The sequence below is a fragment of the Perna viridis genome, chromosome 2, assembly GCF_037379345.1.
Source record: "Perna viridis isolate PV_CMFRI_1.1 ecotype Kerala chromosome 2, ASM3737934v1, whole genome shotgun sequence".
NCBI classification, from domain to species: Eukaryota; Metazoa; Mollusca; class Bivalvia; order Mytilida; family Mytilidae; genus Perna; species Perna viridis.
Genome location: NC_142446.1, coordinates 32322279 through 32336841, shown reverse-complemented (window position 1 = coordinate 32336841; position 14563 = coordinate 32322279). Strand labels below are relative to the sequence as shown.

General features: G+C 32.3%; 1 protein-coding gene across 2 annotated transcripts in view; it reads left to right on the top strand.

Moving 5' to 3' along the window:
* LOC148624670 (uncharacterized) overlaps positions 1–14563 on the top strand; it is a 35896-nt gene that overhangs the window by 8773 nt on the left and 12560 nt on the right. For both annotated transcript variants that reach the window (XM_088567499.1, XM_088567498.1), the window contains 12 exons: positions 493–597; positions 1650–1820; positions 2292–6161; positions 6808–6924; positions 8127–8246; positions 8515–8703; positions 9247–9354; positions 9780–9905; positions 10717–10879; positions 12613–12713; positions 13303–13380; positions 13865–14044. In XM_088567499.1, the coding sequence (XP_088423625.1) occupies positions 493–597; positions 1650–1820; positions 2292–6161; positions 6808–6924; positions 8127–8246; positions 8515–8703; positions 9247–9354; positions 9780–9905; positions 10717–10879; positions 12613–12713; positions 13303–13380; positions 13865–14044 (5328 nt within the window). The remainder of the gene's footprint in view (positions 1–492; positions 598–1649; positions 1821–2291; positions 6162–6807; positions 6925–8126; positions 8247–8514; positions 8704–9246; positions 9355–9779; positions 9906–10716; positions 10880–12612; positions 12714–13302; positions 13381–13864; positions 14045–14563) is intronic.

The following is a 14563-nucleotide window of genomic DNA, read 5'->3' as shown; positions in this document are numbered from 1 at the left end:
TTTTTCTTTTTGTATACTGGTATGGAACTAAGGCAAAAATAAAATATATTCTAGATTCTCATCAACTCCCTACCTGATTTTTTCACTCTTCCTGAAAACAAAAATATTTTAATTTTTTTTCCCAATTAGGTCAATTTCTTTTAATTTGACAGTATTTTTCACTTAAATTGATATAAATATACAAATAAAATTTGCCTAACCACCCCTAATTTTGAAAAATATTGGATAAAAATTAGGAATTTTATTGTGATGGCCTAATGTCTTCCAGTATAAATTTTCATGCTTTTTCGTGGGTTTACAAGAACACCTTGGATATCAATGGAAAGCTCGTATTTCATTGGGCATTAGAATTTATTGTGAGACCAGACCACTAATAATTAATATCCCATGAACATAACTTCTTCGCAGTAAAAAAAAGTAATTTTTGTGTACTGGTACTCCATTTCTAGAAATATTTCCAGTATGAATATATTGTATTATATGTTTTTGTAGAGCTTAGAAGAGGAATTGGAGTGTTTGAAAATGAAGGATGAAACGCTTAGTACCTCTTTACAGTTCATGCAAGAAGAACAAAGCAAAATGAAGACAGAAAATGATGTACGTCATTACATGTTCAGTAAATTATACCCTGACCGGTTCACCTGGTCCATGCTACAATTATACCCTTACCGGTGTACCTGGTCCATGCTACAATTATACCCTTACCGTTTCACCTGGTCCATGCTACAATTATATCCTTTCCAGTTCACCTGGTCCATGCTACAAGTTTTTAGTGAAGTCTCGACTGCTCAATTGATTCTTTGTATATGTTAATTTTTGTTATTTCATGTTTTTTGTGTCTATTTCCCTTGTCCTGTCATTATCCTTGGATTATGTACTTTTTGAATACCGTTCAAATCCTGGCTCTCTTGATTTCCCTTGAACAGTAAGTCTTAAGCTTTCTGTTGTTCTTTATTTTTTCATTCAGATTTCATGTACCTACCAAAATATTATGTTGATGCTAACTCGTGTATTTAGTGTATTTAATTTTAGATTTGCAAATTTTTCTTTGCCTGTTTTGTCAAAACATATTTGCACTTTTTTTAGTTCTACCATTTTTGAATTGATGAGTTGAATTTTTTATGAGCAATAATTTTGAATGGGACCTTTTTTCTGTTTGTCCACTAGGAAAAAAATCCTACAGCACCATTTACCATATATTCATGTATTTTCCAATAATTTTTCATAACCTTATCAAAGGGGTATGTTCCATTTACATCAAATTCAGCCCTGAAAAAAGTTAGTTAAATCAATTAAGACATTGCATAATCTTTTGTAAAATATGTGCCAACTTTGTGGCAAAACTTTTTTGCAGTGAACTACCTGCAAACTTCAGTTCATTGAAAATTGCATAGGAACATTATTTTTTTATTTCATTTTTGCACATTTTTGACGTAAGAGCTGGTAAATTGTTTTTATATGGGTTGAGTGATCACTTAACTAAAGATATCCCAATACATTTTAGTGGGTAAGCCAAAATTTGCACTTAATAGTGGTAAAAGCTAATATACTCCTTTGCTTATACATTTGTATCATCATTTCTAAAAGAGGGGTGAACACATCATATAACAAATCAATCAAATAAAGAAATAGTGTTTATTATTTTACAGACATTGAAGGACCAGATTCATATGTTAACTGATGCCAGAGATCAAATGATGGAAAAACTGAAATCAATGAAACATCAGCAGGAATCAGATTCACAGCTCCACCTGCAGGAGTTGGCAGAATCTAAGGAAAGACTACTTGCTGATTTAGAACAGGCTACTGCTGAAAACCAGGTTAGTTGGTGTTATTAATTGATTGGTATTTTAAAGTTTTTAGAAATATACATAACTCAAATTAAAAGAAATGGCAGTTTTCTTGCATTTTGAATTATTTTGGTACATGCACCACTTAGAACTCTTTCCTATAGAAGGGTTTCTTCCTTCAATTCTCTAGAACACCCCTTGATCTTTTAGCAAGTCTTGGTGTTTTTGGTCATGATGGAGTTGACTTTTTTAACTTTTCTTCCTCATTAGCTGGGAACAGTAAAGAAATTCTTACTTCTGTCTTAACAAAAACACAGGCTTAGGATGACTTTTCTGTGAACACTAGAATGAATTATAAATGCAAAGGAAAGTAGGTTTTTTTTCAGAACTTCTTAACCGGAATAGCAGGTAAAATCAAAGCAGAGAACAACATGTTATTATAACTTGGAAAAAACTAGCCTTGCATGTCATTTGAAATAACCTTGAATAATTTTTTTTTAGAAATACAAGAAAAGGATTACCTCTCTGGAGCAGGAAGTTGACCTCTACATGTCGGAGCTAAATGCTGAAAAAATCAAAGTTGGTGACCTGACCCAAAAGATGAATGAACTACAAGGGAAAAATGAAAGCCTTGAAATAGAGTTGAAAAGGGAGTCTGAATCTGATAGTGGAACAGACAGTAAATTGACAGAACTTCAATCAGAAATAGAAAAACTACAATCTGAGAAGACAGAACTGGAGACACAAGTTGAAAATTCAAAGTCATCTCCTCCGGTTGTTTGTGAGAGTAAAGAATCTGTTGAGTCAAATCATGAAAAGGAAAGTTTACAATCAGAAATAACTAGACTGAAGGAAGTGATAGGGACACAAGAAGCTAATATTGAAAAAATGAAAGAACTGATGCAAGAAAGACTTGAAGAGTTTAAAAAACATACCGAATCCTTTGAAAACTCAAAATTTGAAATTTCTGAGAAGTATTACAAACTATCAGAGGACTATAGTGACTTGAAAGATGAAAAAGAAACCTTGGAAAAAGCTAAAGAAGATCTTGAAACAATGATGGAGTCCCTTAAACAGGAACTTGCTAATCAGGATAGTGCTGTGGCAACTTCTAAGAGTGACCTTGACAAGGTTAAACAAAAAATTCAACACATAAGTGAAGAGCTTTCTGTGAGAAATAAGAACTTACAAGAAGGAAATATTTTTGTTTCTCTAGACTCAATTAAGAAAATGCTACTTGAGCAAATAGACAAGGCAACTAAGACACCAAAAGGAAAATCAAGTCCCTATGGAAGCAAGACAGATGTATCCAAGAGTTCCATGTCTAGATCCAGCAGCAAGACTGATGTGTCAAAAAATTCTGGTAACATTTCACGATCCACAAGCAAAACAGATGTTTCAAAAAATTCTTCTAGCATGTCTAGATCTAGCAGTAAATCAGATGTATCTAAAAATAACTCCTCAAGGGCTGGCAGTCCAAAAAGTGCTGAAGAACTTTTAAGAAAACTTGAAATTTGCCAAACTGAAAGAGACAATCTTGCTGTGGAGATGAAGAAAGCAGCAAAGGAGAAGGAAGACTTAGCATATGAAATCAGTGAACTTCAAGAAGAGAAGGAAATACTAAGAAATGAGCTGCAGGCAATGAAAGATCAACTGAGTGAGTGGGAAAATATGATGGATATGTTAAAGTCGGAGAAAGAGCATATTCTTCATGAAATAGATGAGTATGATGTCAGAGAAAAAAGAGTAACAGAGGAACTCACCTCCCTTAAAAACGACCTCTGTCCAAAGGAGTTGTTGAAAGAGGAGGAAGTAGTTGAAGATGGAGAAACTGATTTGAGTGATGATGTTTTTAAATCTGAGAATGCACCTGTAATTCAACTGTCTATAGATGTAATAGAACAAGTAAAAAAATTACAAGAGCAAAAAGCACAATTAGAACAGGAAGTTAAGAGAGAGGACAATAGAGATAAATCAATTGCGGAAGATAAGGGGGATAACTCTGTTTGTGTTGAAGACTTAAAAAGTCAGTTGGAAATATTATCAGCTGAGAAGGATTCTCTTGAAAGAGAGAAGGAATCTTTAGGGGTAATTGTACAATTAGCACAGGAAAAAGAAGCAACCTTTTCAGATGAAAATAATTCTCTGAAATTAAATAATGAAGAGAAAATGAGACAAATAACTGATTTGACAAATTCAGTTGAGTCATGTAAAAAGGAATACAATGATATAAAAAATCAGTTGGATGAAATTTCAGGAGTTAATGATAAATTGTTGAAAGATAAGGAGAAATTGGAATCTAAATTGAAGGAAAGACAAACATATGTTGAAGAACTTGAAGACAAAGTTATGATAATGTCACAATCTCTAACAGATAGTAAGAAAAAGTTGGAAGAATCATTGATGGAGAAAGAATCAAAGGAAAAAAGCACCAATTCCACCATGCAAGAGAAATTAGAAGAATTAGAAAATACAAAAGATTCTTTAGAGGCTGAATTGAGTAATGTCAAACAAGAAAATGAGAGTCTGATATTTAAAGTCGAGGAGTTAAAGACCAAAATAAAAAATACTGAACAGTCTGCAAAAGTAAATCAGGAACAGATAGAAAGCCTTAATAAAGAATTGTCTTATACTCTGAAATTATGTGAAGGATTGAAAAATGAAAAAGAACAAATTCATACAAGCTTTGAAAATGAAACTAAGGTTGTTAGTTCGTTAAGGCTAACTTTGAATGAAACTGAAGAAAAGCTTTTGTCATTAAAATCATCCATAGAATCTGAATTGGAGTCTAAAAATAAGACAGTTACAGGACTAGAGCAAAGTCTTGAAAAGGCAGAAAGAGAAAAGAATGAACTTGAAAAAGAAATAGAAAATTTGAAATCAGACATCAGTAAAATTGAAGAGGAGCAAAGTTCAGAACTGACTAAAGTGAAAGAGGAAGTAAATACTATGAAAAATGAAAGTGAACATTTTAAACATGAACAAGAAAAAATAGTTAATGAAAATAATAACTTACAAAGTGCAAGAAACAATCTTGAGCATGAGAATACTTCATTGAAGGAGGACATTGAGAGCTTGATAAATCAATTGAATAGTGCCAAGGCTGGAAGCGAGTCTGCACAAAACGAGGTCATTTCTCAGTTTGAGTCAAGGATTAATAAACTCAAGGAGGAAAGGGATCAGTTTTATAATGTTGTGCAAGAGAGAGAAACTCAAATTGAGCAGATGCAAAAAGTTGATGATGAGAAATCAGAAGAAATGTTGACTTTGAAACAAGAAATTGAGGAGAGGGGTCAGGAGGTAATACTTTTCAAGCAAGACATGGAAAAATTGACCTCAGAGAATGAAGATATAAAATTGTCATGTGATCAGTTAAATGAAAAATTGCAAAGTTGTGATAAAGAAATTGAAGCATTGAAAGTTTTGAATGAGAAATTGAATGAACAGTTTAGAGAGAAAGTGCAAGAAAATGAGAAAATACAACAAAATGTGAACACTTTGGAAGAGGAAAAATGCTCAGTTGAAAAAGAAATCACTGCTCTTAAAAACATGACTCAACAAAATGAGGAGAGTGTAAAAGAAATGCAAAACATTGTTAAAGAGAAAGAAAAATTAGAAGAAGAACATGAAACAACAAAACATCAATTAGAGACAATAGGAAATGAGATGAATAAACTTACTGAAGAATTTAAAAAAACAGAAGACATGAAATCTTCATTACAAGCTGAAAGTAATGCAATGTCCAAGAAATGTGAACAATTACAAGCAGAGTTATCAGCCCTTAGAGATGGTTCATCAGCAAGTGAACAAGAGGTTGCAAAGTTCAAAGGTCAAGTAGAACAATTAACCAATGAGAAAAGTGAGATTGAAGAAAAATTTAAAAGTATTGAAAAGTTGTATAATGAAATCAATAACGAACACAAAAGTAAAATTGAAGAATGTGAAAATCTGAAACATGTGATAGACCAGAGAGAAAATGAGACTAAAGTTATGAAAGAGGAAAGTCAACAACTTATGCTAGAGAAAGAAGAGGTCAATAAGCAGTACTCAAGTGATGTTCTAAGGGTGAAAGATGAATTGGATCAGACTAAAGAGATGAATGGCAAACTGCAGTCTGAAGTTGAGAGGCTGCAGAATAAAGTTGATTTGATTGAAGAGAAATTGAACCAGGTACTTAATGAAAAGTCTCAGATGGAAGAGAAGTTGAGCCAGGTACTGAATGAAAAGTCTCAGATGGAAGAGAAATTGAACCAGGTACTTAATGAAAAGTCTCAGATGGAAGAGAAGTTGAATCAGGTACTAAGTAAAAAATCCCAGGTTGAGGAGGAGCTGCACAAAGTGAAGCAGAATGAAGCAAAACAGACAAGTCAGGTATGGTTTGTAAAAGAACACCAAAAAGAAATAGAATAGAAAACAAATTTTGGAATAATAAAGGGGATATATACTTGCAAAAGAAATTTGATCATTCTTGGGTTTAATGGGGCTGCATTTATTTTGCACATTTTGACCTTCATATGGATTTGGATTCAAATCTTAAATAGAAGGTGCACAAAGGAATTCTGTGAAAGTTTTATTCAATTCCATTCACTGGTGTAGGTGGAATAGTGGATAAAAGATGGGTCCCCCATGCCCTCATATTCGTAAATAACAAAGTCCATGTTTTGCTTTGTGAAACCCCCTAATTGATTTAGATCAAAATCTAAAAGAGGAGGTGCACAATGGGAACATGTAATTAAGATTTTATGAAAGTTTTATTCAGTTCCATCCACAATTGTAGGAGGAGTGACAGATTAGAGATTGTGTTCCCCCTGTGTAATGAAAGGGAGTATGGATGGAAGGATGGACACCCCATCACTAAATACCCCCCACTTTGCAAGTGGGGGTATAATGTAGTTTATTGACACCTTATTTTTTGTGGTATAAAGTCTTCATTCTGTTATGAAACTATCATAAAAAATGTGAATTTTGTGTTGTTTTTTTGTATTGTGTGTAAGTTCTTATTACTATTTTTGTAAAGGTTTCTTCTGAAAAAGAAAGCCTAGAAAAAACAGTTCAAGAGAAGGAATCAGTTATTGCCAAGCTGAAGCAACTTATCCTTAAGAGCAAAAAGGAAGCTTCAGACTTTAAAAACAAGGTATGGTCATACATGTATATGTGTGTATGTTAGAGAGAAAAACAGAATAGATTTGTTAGCGTATCTTTTCCATTCAATAAAACAACTAATTATTTCCTTAACTGCAAAAAAATCACATCCAGGAATACTTTTATCATTTCATAAATATGAATTACTGCAAATTTTTTTTGTGATATTATTGGATATATATTTTTTCAATGAAATGAGCATGAGAAACTCCCGCGAGTTGAAAAAATATTTAATAATCTGTTTATCGCTGTTTTGCTGAATTGAAAGGTATTAGTTTTCTTTTATTTTCAGTTTTCTTGATCTAAATATGTAAGTTTTATAAGCACTGCAAAATTTCCTTTTGGGACTATTTTTCAGCGACATGCTACCTGACCGCATGTATGTTGTGCAGCTGTGATACACATTTTTTGAAACAAATCGGTTAACTATGACGATTGTGTTCAAAATTTGTTAAATAATTTTCAAATTGGGATTTATTCATTCTAATTAAGTAAATTACTGTATTTAATCATTTTCCATTGTAGACTAGAAAATATTGCCACAAATTAGCCATTATTTTGTATGCAGTAAACAAACAGATGGTTATTTGGGCCGTCAAATATTCCTATGCTGTTGCTTGTATGTCACACAAGGACATAGAAACTAGCGATAATTTTCATTTTCACTCGACTGGCGTGAGATTGAAAATTATCGTATAGCAAGATCAAAGGCATTTTAAACAAAATAGCGATAAACTGTTGAAAACTATTGTTTAGAAGGTACCAATTTTCATGGTTCTTGTGGATTGGTCAAATTCACAAATTAAAATTCTCAACAAAATATGAAAGTTTGATTTAGAAACATTAGTTTTTGAATAAAATCCAGAAATGAAAAAAACTACAACTTAGGCATACAAAAATAATTTCTTCGTTCTCCGACCCTTTCTCCAATCCTCTCTGTACTAATATATCATTGCCCATTTATGATATTATAATGTTATGTCAAGAAGACACTTCATCATTTTGTCTGCTATGAACGATGTCTAAAACACCCTCATAAAGTTTTTGGGATCAATAAATTGTCAAAATGTTACTTATCTCCCTTTTAGGTTGACCGTAGAACCAAGGAATAAACTTTGAATCACCTTAATGATACTGATAGCCCAATTGATACCCTGGAATAAAAGTACATTTACAGAAGTTTTCTTATTTCAGTGTGAAGAGTTTAAGACCCAGTTAGAAGCTACAGTAAAGGATAGAGAGAATGTACAGACTCAGCTGGATGGTCTGAGAAAAGATCAAGATGCTGATAAACAACTAATGGAAAGTCTTAAGGTTAGCAAAGAAAATTACCAAAACCATTTTATATTATTTGTGATTTTTGTCCCCTGCTTTTCAAAGACAATTTTTTTTAAAATCTGAAATCTGATTTTTGCTTATTCAAGATATAACTGTCATGGTTCTTGTTTTATTGTGGAATTCTATTGATATTTTGTTGGCCTCACAAAATCATGTCTTGGTTTTCTATTTTCACTTTATTTTCAATGCATGATTAAGTAGAAATACTGAATTCTTATTGACTAAATATTACCTTCTTCCATAGGCCCTCCAAGATGAACATAGCAAGACACTAGAAGATTTCCAGAAAACAAAGAGCAGAGAAGAGGAATATGAAAAAGATCTCCAAAAAATGGTACATGACCTCTCTGACACCAAAGAACAACTTGTATTGTCCAAGGAAGAGAAAGAACAGTTGAATTTACAGATTGAGACATTGAGTGCAGACTTGAAGGTTTGTTATTTTAATTTCGATTTCAGTCCAATTAAGATTTGATCCTTAAAAAAGTATTTAGTTTGGGATTTTTTTGAATCACAGACTACTGTCCAATCAATGTTGATAAAATCACCATAACATGAAAACCAACCTATCAGAAGGATTATTACATATCAAATTAAATTATTGTGAAAAATGACATGCTGTATTGCATGATGTGAATAGGATCCCCATAGGTAGTGTATAGACACTGTTTCAAGAATTAGAGAAAAAAAATTTACTCAGCTAACAGTTCACTTTTATATTTCTACTATCTCAACATAGATACAAAATTTATATAAGTTTAAATGTTTTGATTGTATGATTTTGATAATCAACAGTAAGCAGAGTTAGATTTTGTACATATATATTCACAATGTAAGCTTATCATTTTTGATTCTTATTTTTGTAACCTAGATTAGAAACACAGAACACTTCTTAGAAAAATGTCATGTAAATCATCACTTCATTGTACATGTATGTTTTTAAGATGTGCTTGATCTTAATTTTTATGACTGATAGAAGTCTGAAGCCAGTATAGCTGATTTAAATGGTAAGCTTACAGTCGCAGAGAAAGAAAATGATGCAAATAAAATACAGCGTGAGGCGATTAGCAAAGAAAAACAACAGGTATGTTTGCTTTAAAAAAAAGATATGTAATGTTTATATCACATGTATGTCAGATAGTAAAAAGGTTTTTCTTAAATGACAATGGATGGCCTGGAAAAAAATTTTATGTTCTTTAATGAAAACAATCATATTTTGCACAAAAATAAAGAGTTATCTTACTTTTTTGAATGAATTTGAAAATGGTGATAATTTAGGATTTTTCTTCTCTTTGGTCAAATTTTACAATATCATGCAGAGAAAAAAGTTGTTCTTTTAAATAAGCACTGACAATGCCTATGGTAACTACTAGACAATACTATGGTAGTTTCTGTGTTTGAACCATTTATAGAATGTATAGCCAGGGGATAATTATAACTATCTTATAGGTACATTGCTGAATAACTATCTAGGTACAAAGTACATTGCTTAGTTCTGTATGTTTGTAGATGCAGATTGCTATAACAGAACTAGAGGAGTCAAGGAAGAAAGAGCAGGAGAAGCATGGTGAAATGGTCAGTGGTCTACAACAACAGATACAACTGATGGAAAAGGAATTACAGGCAGCTAAACAGGTACTTCATTTTACCCAACAATGAAAGAGGGGGGTATACTGTTTTATGGTTGTTGGTCAGTCTATCGGTCTGGGGGTCTGAATTAATGGTCTGTCATACCACCCATCTCTGCAGCTACATGTACTTTAATAAAACAACCATTTGATATATTTACACAGCATTATTTGATTTCTGGCTTGGGAGACAACTGAGTATTGAGTATTGAGTACACTTAATTGAATCAGAAGAGTTAAAAAGAAAAGTGTAAATAAAATTTGATAGATTGCTTATTAATTGTTTAATCATTATCTATTTCCTTTTAAAACATGTGCACCAATTCACCTTTAGTTTCTGTTCCTGTTGCCAAGGTAGAAATCAATGATGTATTCATTTGGTTTTAAACCCACAGCGGTGTCAGAACTTTGGGTATCAAGTCATGCACTTCTCCATTAGTTCGCCTAATACAAAAAATTAAGATACTTACCGTACTGGTGCACCTGGTTTTATATCTTTTTGAATGCTCATTTATGCCTATCTTTGTGAATTTTTTGAATAATATGTTTTTATTTCATTTGTTTTGCAATTTTTTTCTCTTTAGCCTTGGATACTGAAAAGAGGTACATTTTCCTGGGGTGTTAATTTTGCAATTTGCTGGTTTAAACATTTTTTCAGTCAGATGCCTTAATGACAAACAAATATTGCATGGGGGTTATTTTATGAGTTTTCATGACCAAAAATGAAGCAATAACTACCCTAACATAAGATTTCTACACTTACCCTGTCAACTTCAACAGTGGTTGTCTTTAATTGTACATTGTCATCAATTTTATAGGAAGCTAAGCAGAGCAGTATGATGGATTTAGAGATGGCTGACTATGAAAGAACAGTACAGATTCTGAACAGTCAGTTAGCTGAAAGGGACCAGAAAATTACCGAGCTCAATACTGAGATTAAAAGACTAGAGGACCAAAACAAAGGGTTGAAGGATCAGATAGGTAGGAAAGGCATTTTTAGCTCACCTGGCCGAAGGCCATGTGAGCTATTGCCATCAATTGGCATCCGTCGTCGTCCGTTAACAATTTTTCAAAAATCTTCTCCTCTGAAACTACTGAGTGGAATTATATCAGTAAAAGTGTTTAGCATGACAAGATGTATCTGTGGTCAAATTTTCATTTTAATCTGTCAAGCCATTTAGTAGTTATTGCCCTTTTTCGATGATATTTTGCTATTTTTGTTATTTCTTTCAAAAATCTTCTCCTCTGACTTTACTTAACCAATTGGAACCATACTTTGTATGAATGTTCCATGGGGTAGCTTGCACAAAAGATCTGTTTAGATTTTTGATCCATCAAAATACATGGCAGTTGTTACTAAAAATAGAACATAGGGGTCAGACAGTAGTTTTTCGCATATATCTCCAAAACTTAGGTTTAACCAAAGTCAGACATGTTCAGCATGATGAGATCTATCTGTGGTCAAATTTTCATTTTTATCTGTAAAGCCATGTAATGATCCTTATGATAAGCCTACCAAAGTCTTCTTGAGTCAAAATTGTTAGACAACTTATTGTTGAATTTATTGCCATTGGAAGACAAAATTTAACCAGGTGAGTAATTTGGGCTCCTGGAAGCCTCTTGTTTTAAGATTTCCAAACTGTTGGGAAAAGACACCTACATATATAAGGCCATTGAAAGTAAAGTTTTTTTCTCAGGCCATTTATATGGAAACTTAATGTGGGAGGGATTTAGGGATTCCTATAACCTTTTGAGTACCTGCAAAAAGTAAAGAGGGTGCTTCTTACATTGGTCATAGCCAGAACAAAAATAATGAGAGAGCTAATTCTTAATCTTTAATTATTTAGTATGACTATAGAAAGGGTAATGAAGCACCATGAAAGTAATCAAAGGAGGAAATGAGAACCAAGAAAGTATTTTCAGTTGGCCTAATGGTTCAGTTATATGGACCTGTAGCTGTATGATGGCAATATGTAAAAAAAATCTTTGGTATCATGGGAACTTGATCAGTCTTACTTTTCCGCTTTCACCTGATATTGTTTATAAGGATGGTCACTGGAAAACAATTCAAGGAAAGTGACAATAATTAACTAGCAAAGAGGACAGTAGCTTCCATATTACATTACAAGGTCTCCCATAGAATTATAGAAGATAAAGGAAAGTGACAATAATTAATTAGCAAAGAGGAAAGTAGATTCCAAATTATATTACAAGGTCTCCCATAGAATTATAGAGGAGAGTAGCTCCCATATTACATTACAAGGTCTCCCATAGAATTATAGAGGAAAGTAGTTTCCATATTACATTACAAGGTCTCCCATAGAATTATAGAGGAAAGTAGCTCCCATAGTACATTACAAGGTCTCCTTTAGAATTATAGAGGAAAGTAGCTCCCATATTACATTACAAGGTCTCTTATAGAATTATAGAGGAAAATAGCTTCCATATTACATTACAAGGTCTCCCATAGAATTATAGAAGATCTAGTTTTGCAGATGTTACTTTTGAGAAATTGTAAAACATCGAAAAAAGAAATGTGTTTGCACAAAATGCTTGCACGTCAGTTATCATTATTCAGTTATAAAGAAGACAAATTCCAAATGGTTCTCATTACTAGTACTAGTATCTGGTTGGAAATTTAACTTGTTTCTTTGATAAAATGAATTTTTTACATTTATTATGCTTTCATTAACATACATGTATTTGTATAACAGATTCACTGGATGAACAAAGGACACAAGCAGACGATAGAGCCAATAAGATGAAGAGTATGTTGGTTAAAACAAAGAAAGAATTGAGTGATGCAAAGAAGTTGGTAGGTACAGTGATCAATGTGGAATCCTGATTTAATGGGTCAATGACAATCAGTCAGATAGTGAAGACCCCGATTGAGCAAGTTTAATTTATAAACACTTAGAATTGGTCTCCATGTTATCTCAGGAGTTTATCAATAATACTATTCCAGTCAGTTCATAAACATAGTTTTTTAACACTGATTATTTAATGATTAAAATAAAAACATGTTATAAATGTTGATTCATCAAATTCCAAAATGCTTGCAAGTTAATTTAATTATTTATAGACCTCTTTCACTTGGATTTTAATACTTTTTTTTGATTGATTGATTGATTGATTGTTGGGGTTTAACGCCCGAGCAGCAATATTTCAGCTATATTTGATTGGTATATAACAGTACATAACAATCTATGTGAACAAAATTATAAAATGCCTTAATAGAAACTTTACAAATGTCGATGTATAAGATTAACACCCAAGTAAATTTAATTATTTAGTGACATCTTTCACTTGGATTTTAATACATGTAAGGTTGAAGTGATACATGTATGATCCTTGTCTGATCTTTTGTAATTTTTATTGTTTGTATTTTTTATCTTTTTGTAAAGGATGCAGAACAAAAAACATCTGATGCACAGCTACGTGGTCAGCTTGAATATCTTAATCAGCAAATTGAAGACTATAAGGTATTGAATAGTCACCAGTTAATTTCACGAGTCTCTGATTATAAAGTAGAATTGACCATTCTCATGACAGAAAGTATTTCATACTAGCATGCTCACAGAAATTTTATATCCCTATGCATAATAGCTCAATTTTGAGGGCTGAATGTCCTTATTTTATTGGATATTGGTCTTAAAACTTGACAAGAACTTTTTTGTATTGGATGTGAGGAAAACTTGGTTCACAAGAACAAAATTTTTGTACTTCTTGACTAGTAAGTATTGGATGCAGGAATTACAAAAAAAGAATTTCTTAACATGATTGAAAAAAGATTCCATTAATGGCATTCTAAACATTTAAATTCATTTTTACCTAAGTTTAGTCAGTGTAATCTTTTATAATGCTTAAAGAGTTGTCAGCAACAAATTAGACACATTTCAAGTAAGGAAAAGTTTGAGGAAAGAAAAGACTCAGGAGTTTTTTGTAGTAACAAAGTCCCATTTTTAGGTTCAAATGTCCGAAGTAGCAGCTGAAAAACAGAAGGCTGTAGAGAGGTACCAGTCTATGTCAGAGTCAAGCCAAAGGACAGTGAAAACACTAGAGACCAGGATCCAGTCACTTCAGAATGATGTAGCTCTCAGTACAAGTGAACTCAATACACTACAAGCTGAATATGATGGATATAAGGTTGGTAAACACTTTTGGGTAATGAAAAAGAATATTGAGTAATATTTTTGAAGCTTGATATAATGAAAATGAATTTAGATTGATGGTCCTTGCAGCTGTAGTTACATTGACAGTTTCATGTATATTGTATGCGTTAATTTATAATCACTTGTATACTTAATATACATGCTTAGATGAAATAAATTAGTTTTCATTTGAAGAAAACCATTAATTGATTCTTTTTCAAAATTCTAATTCATATAATAATTTATTTTAAACTTCTTATAAATTCATGGTTTTACATTGTACATACAATACAGTGGTCTGAAATAGTTTTGTGGGACTGAATGGAGGCATGGATAAAATTAAAAAGCAGACAATACAGAACTTTGTACAGTTATAATTTACCTGGAAATCTTAGTTACATTACATCTTACAGTATTTACAGCAGATCAGTGCCTGATGAGGCTTTTGTTTAAATGACATGGCTAGTATTGTTGTTGACCATATATTCTGTTGGACATTTTACTATAGGGGCTT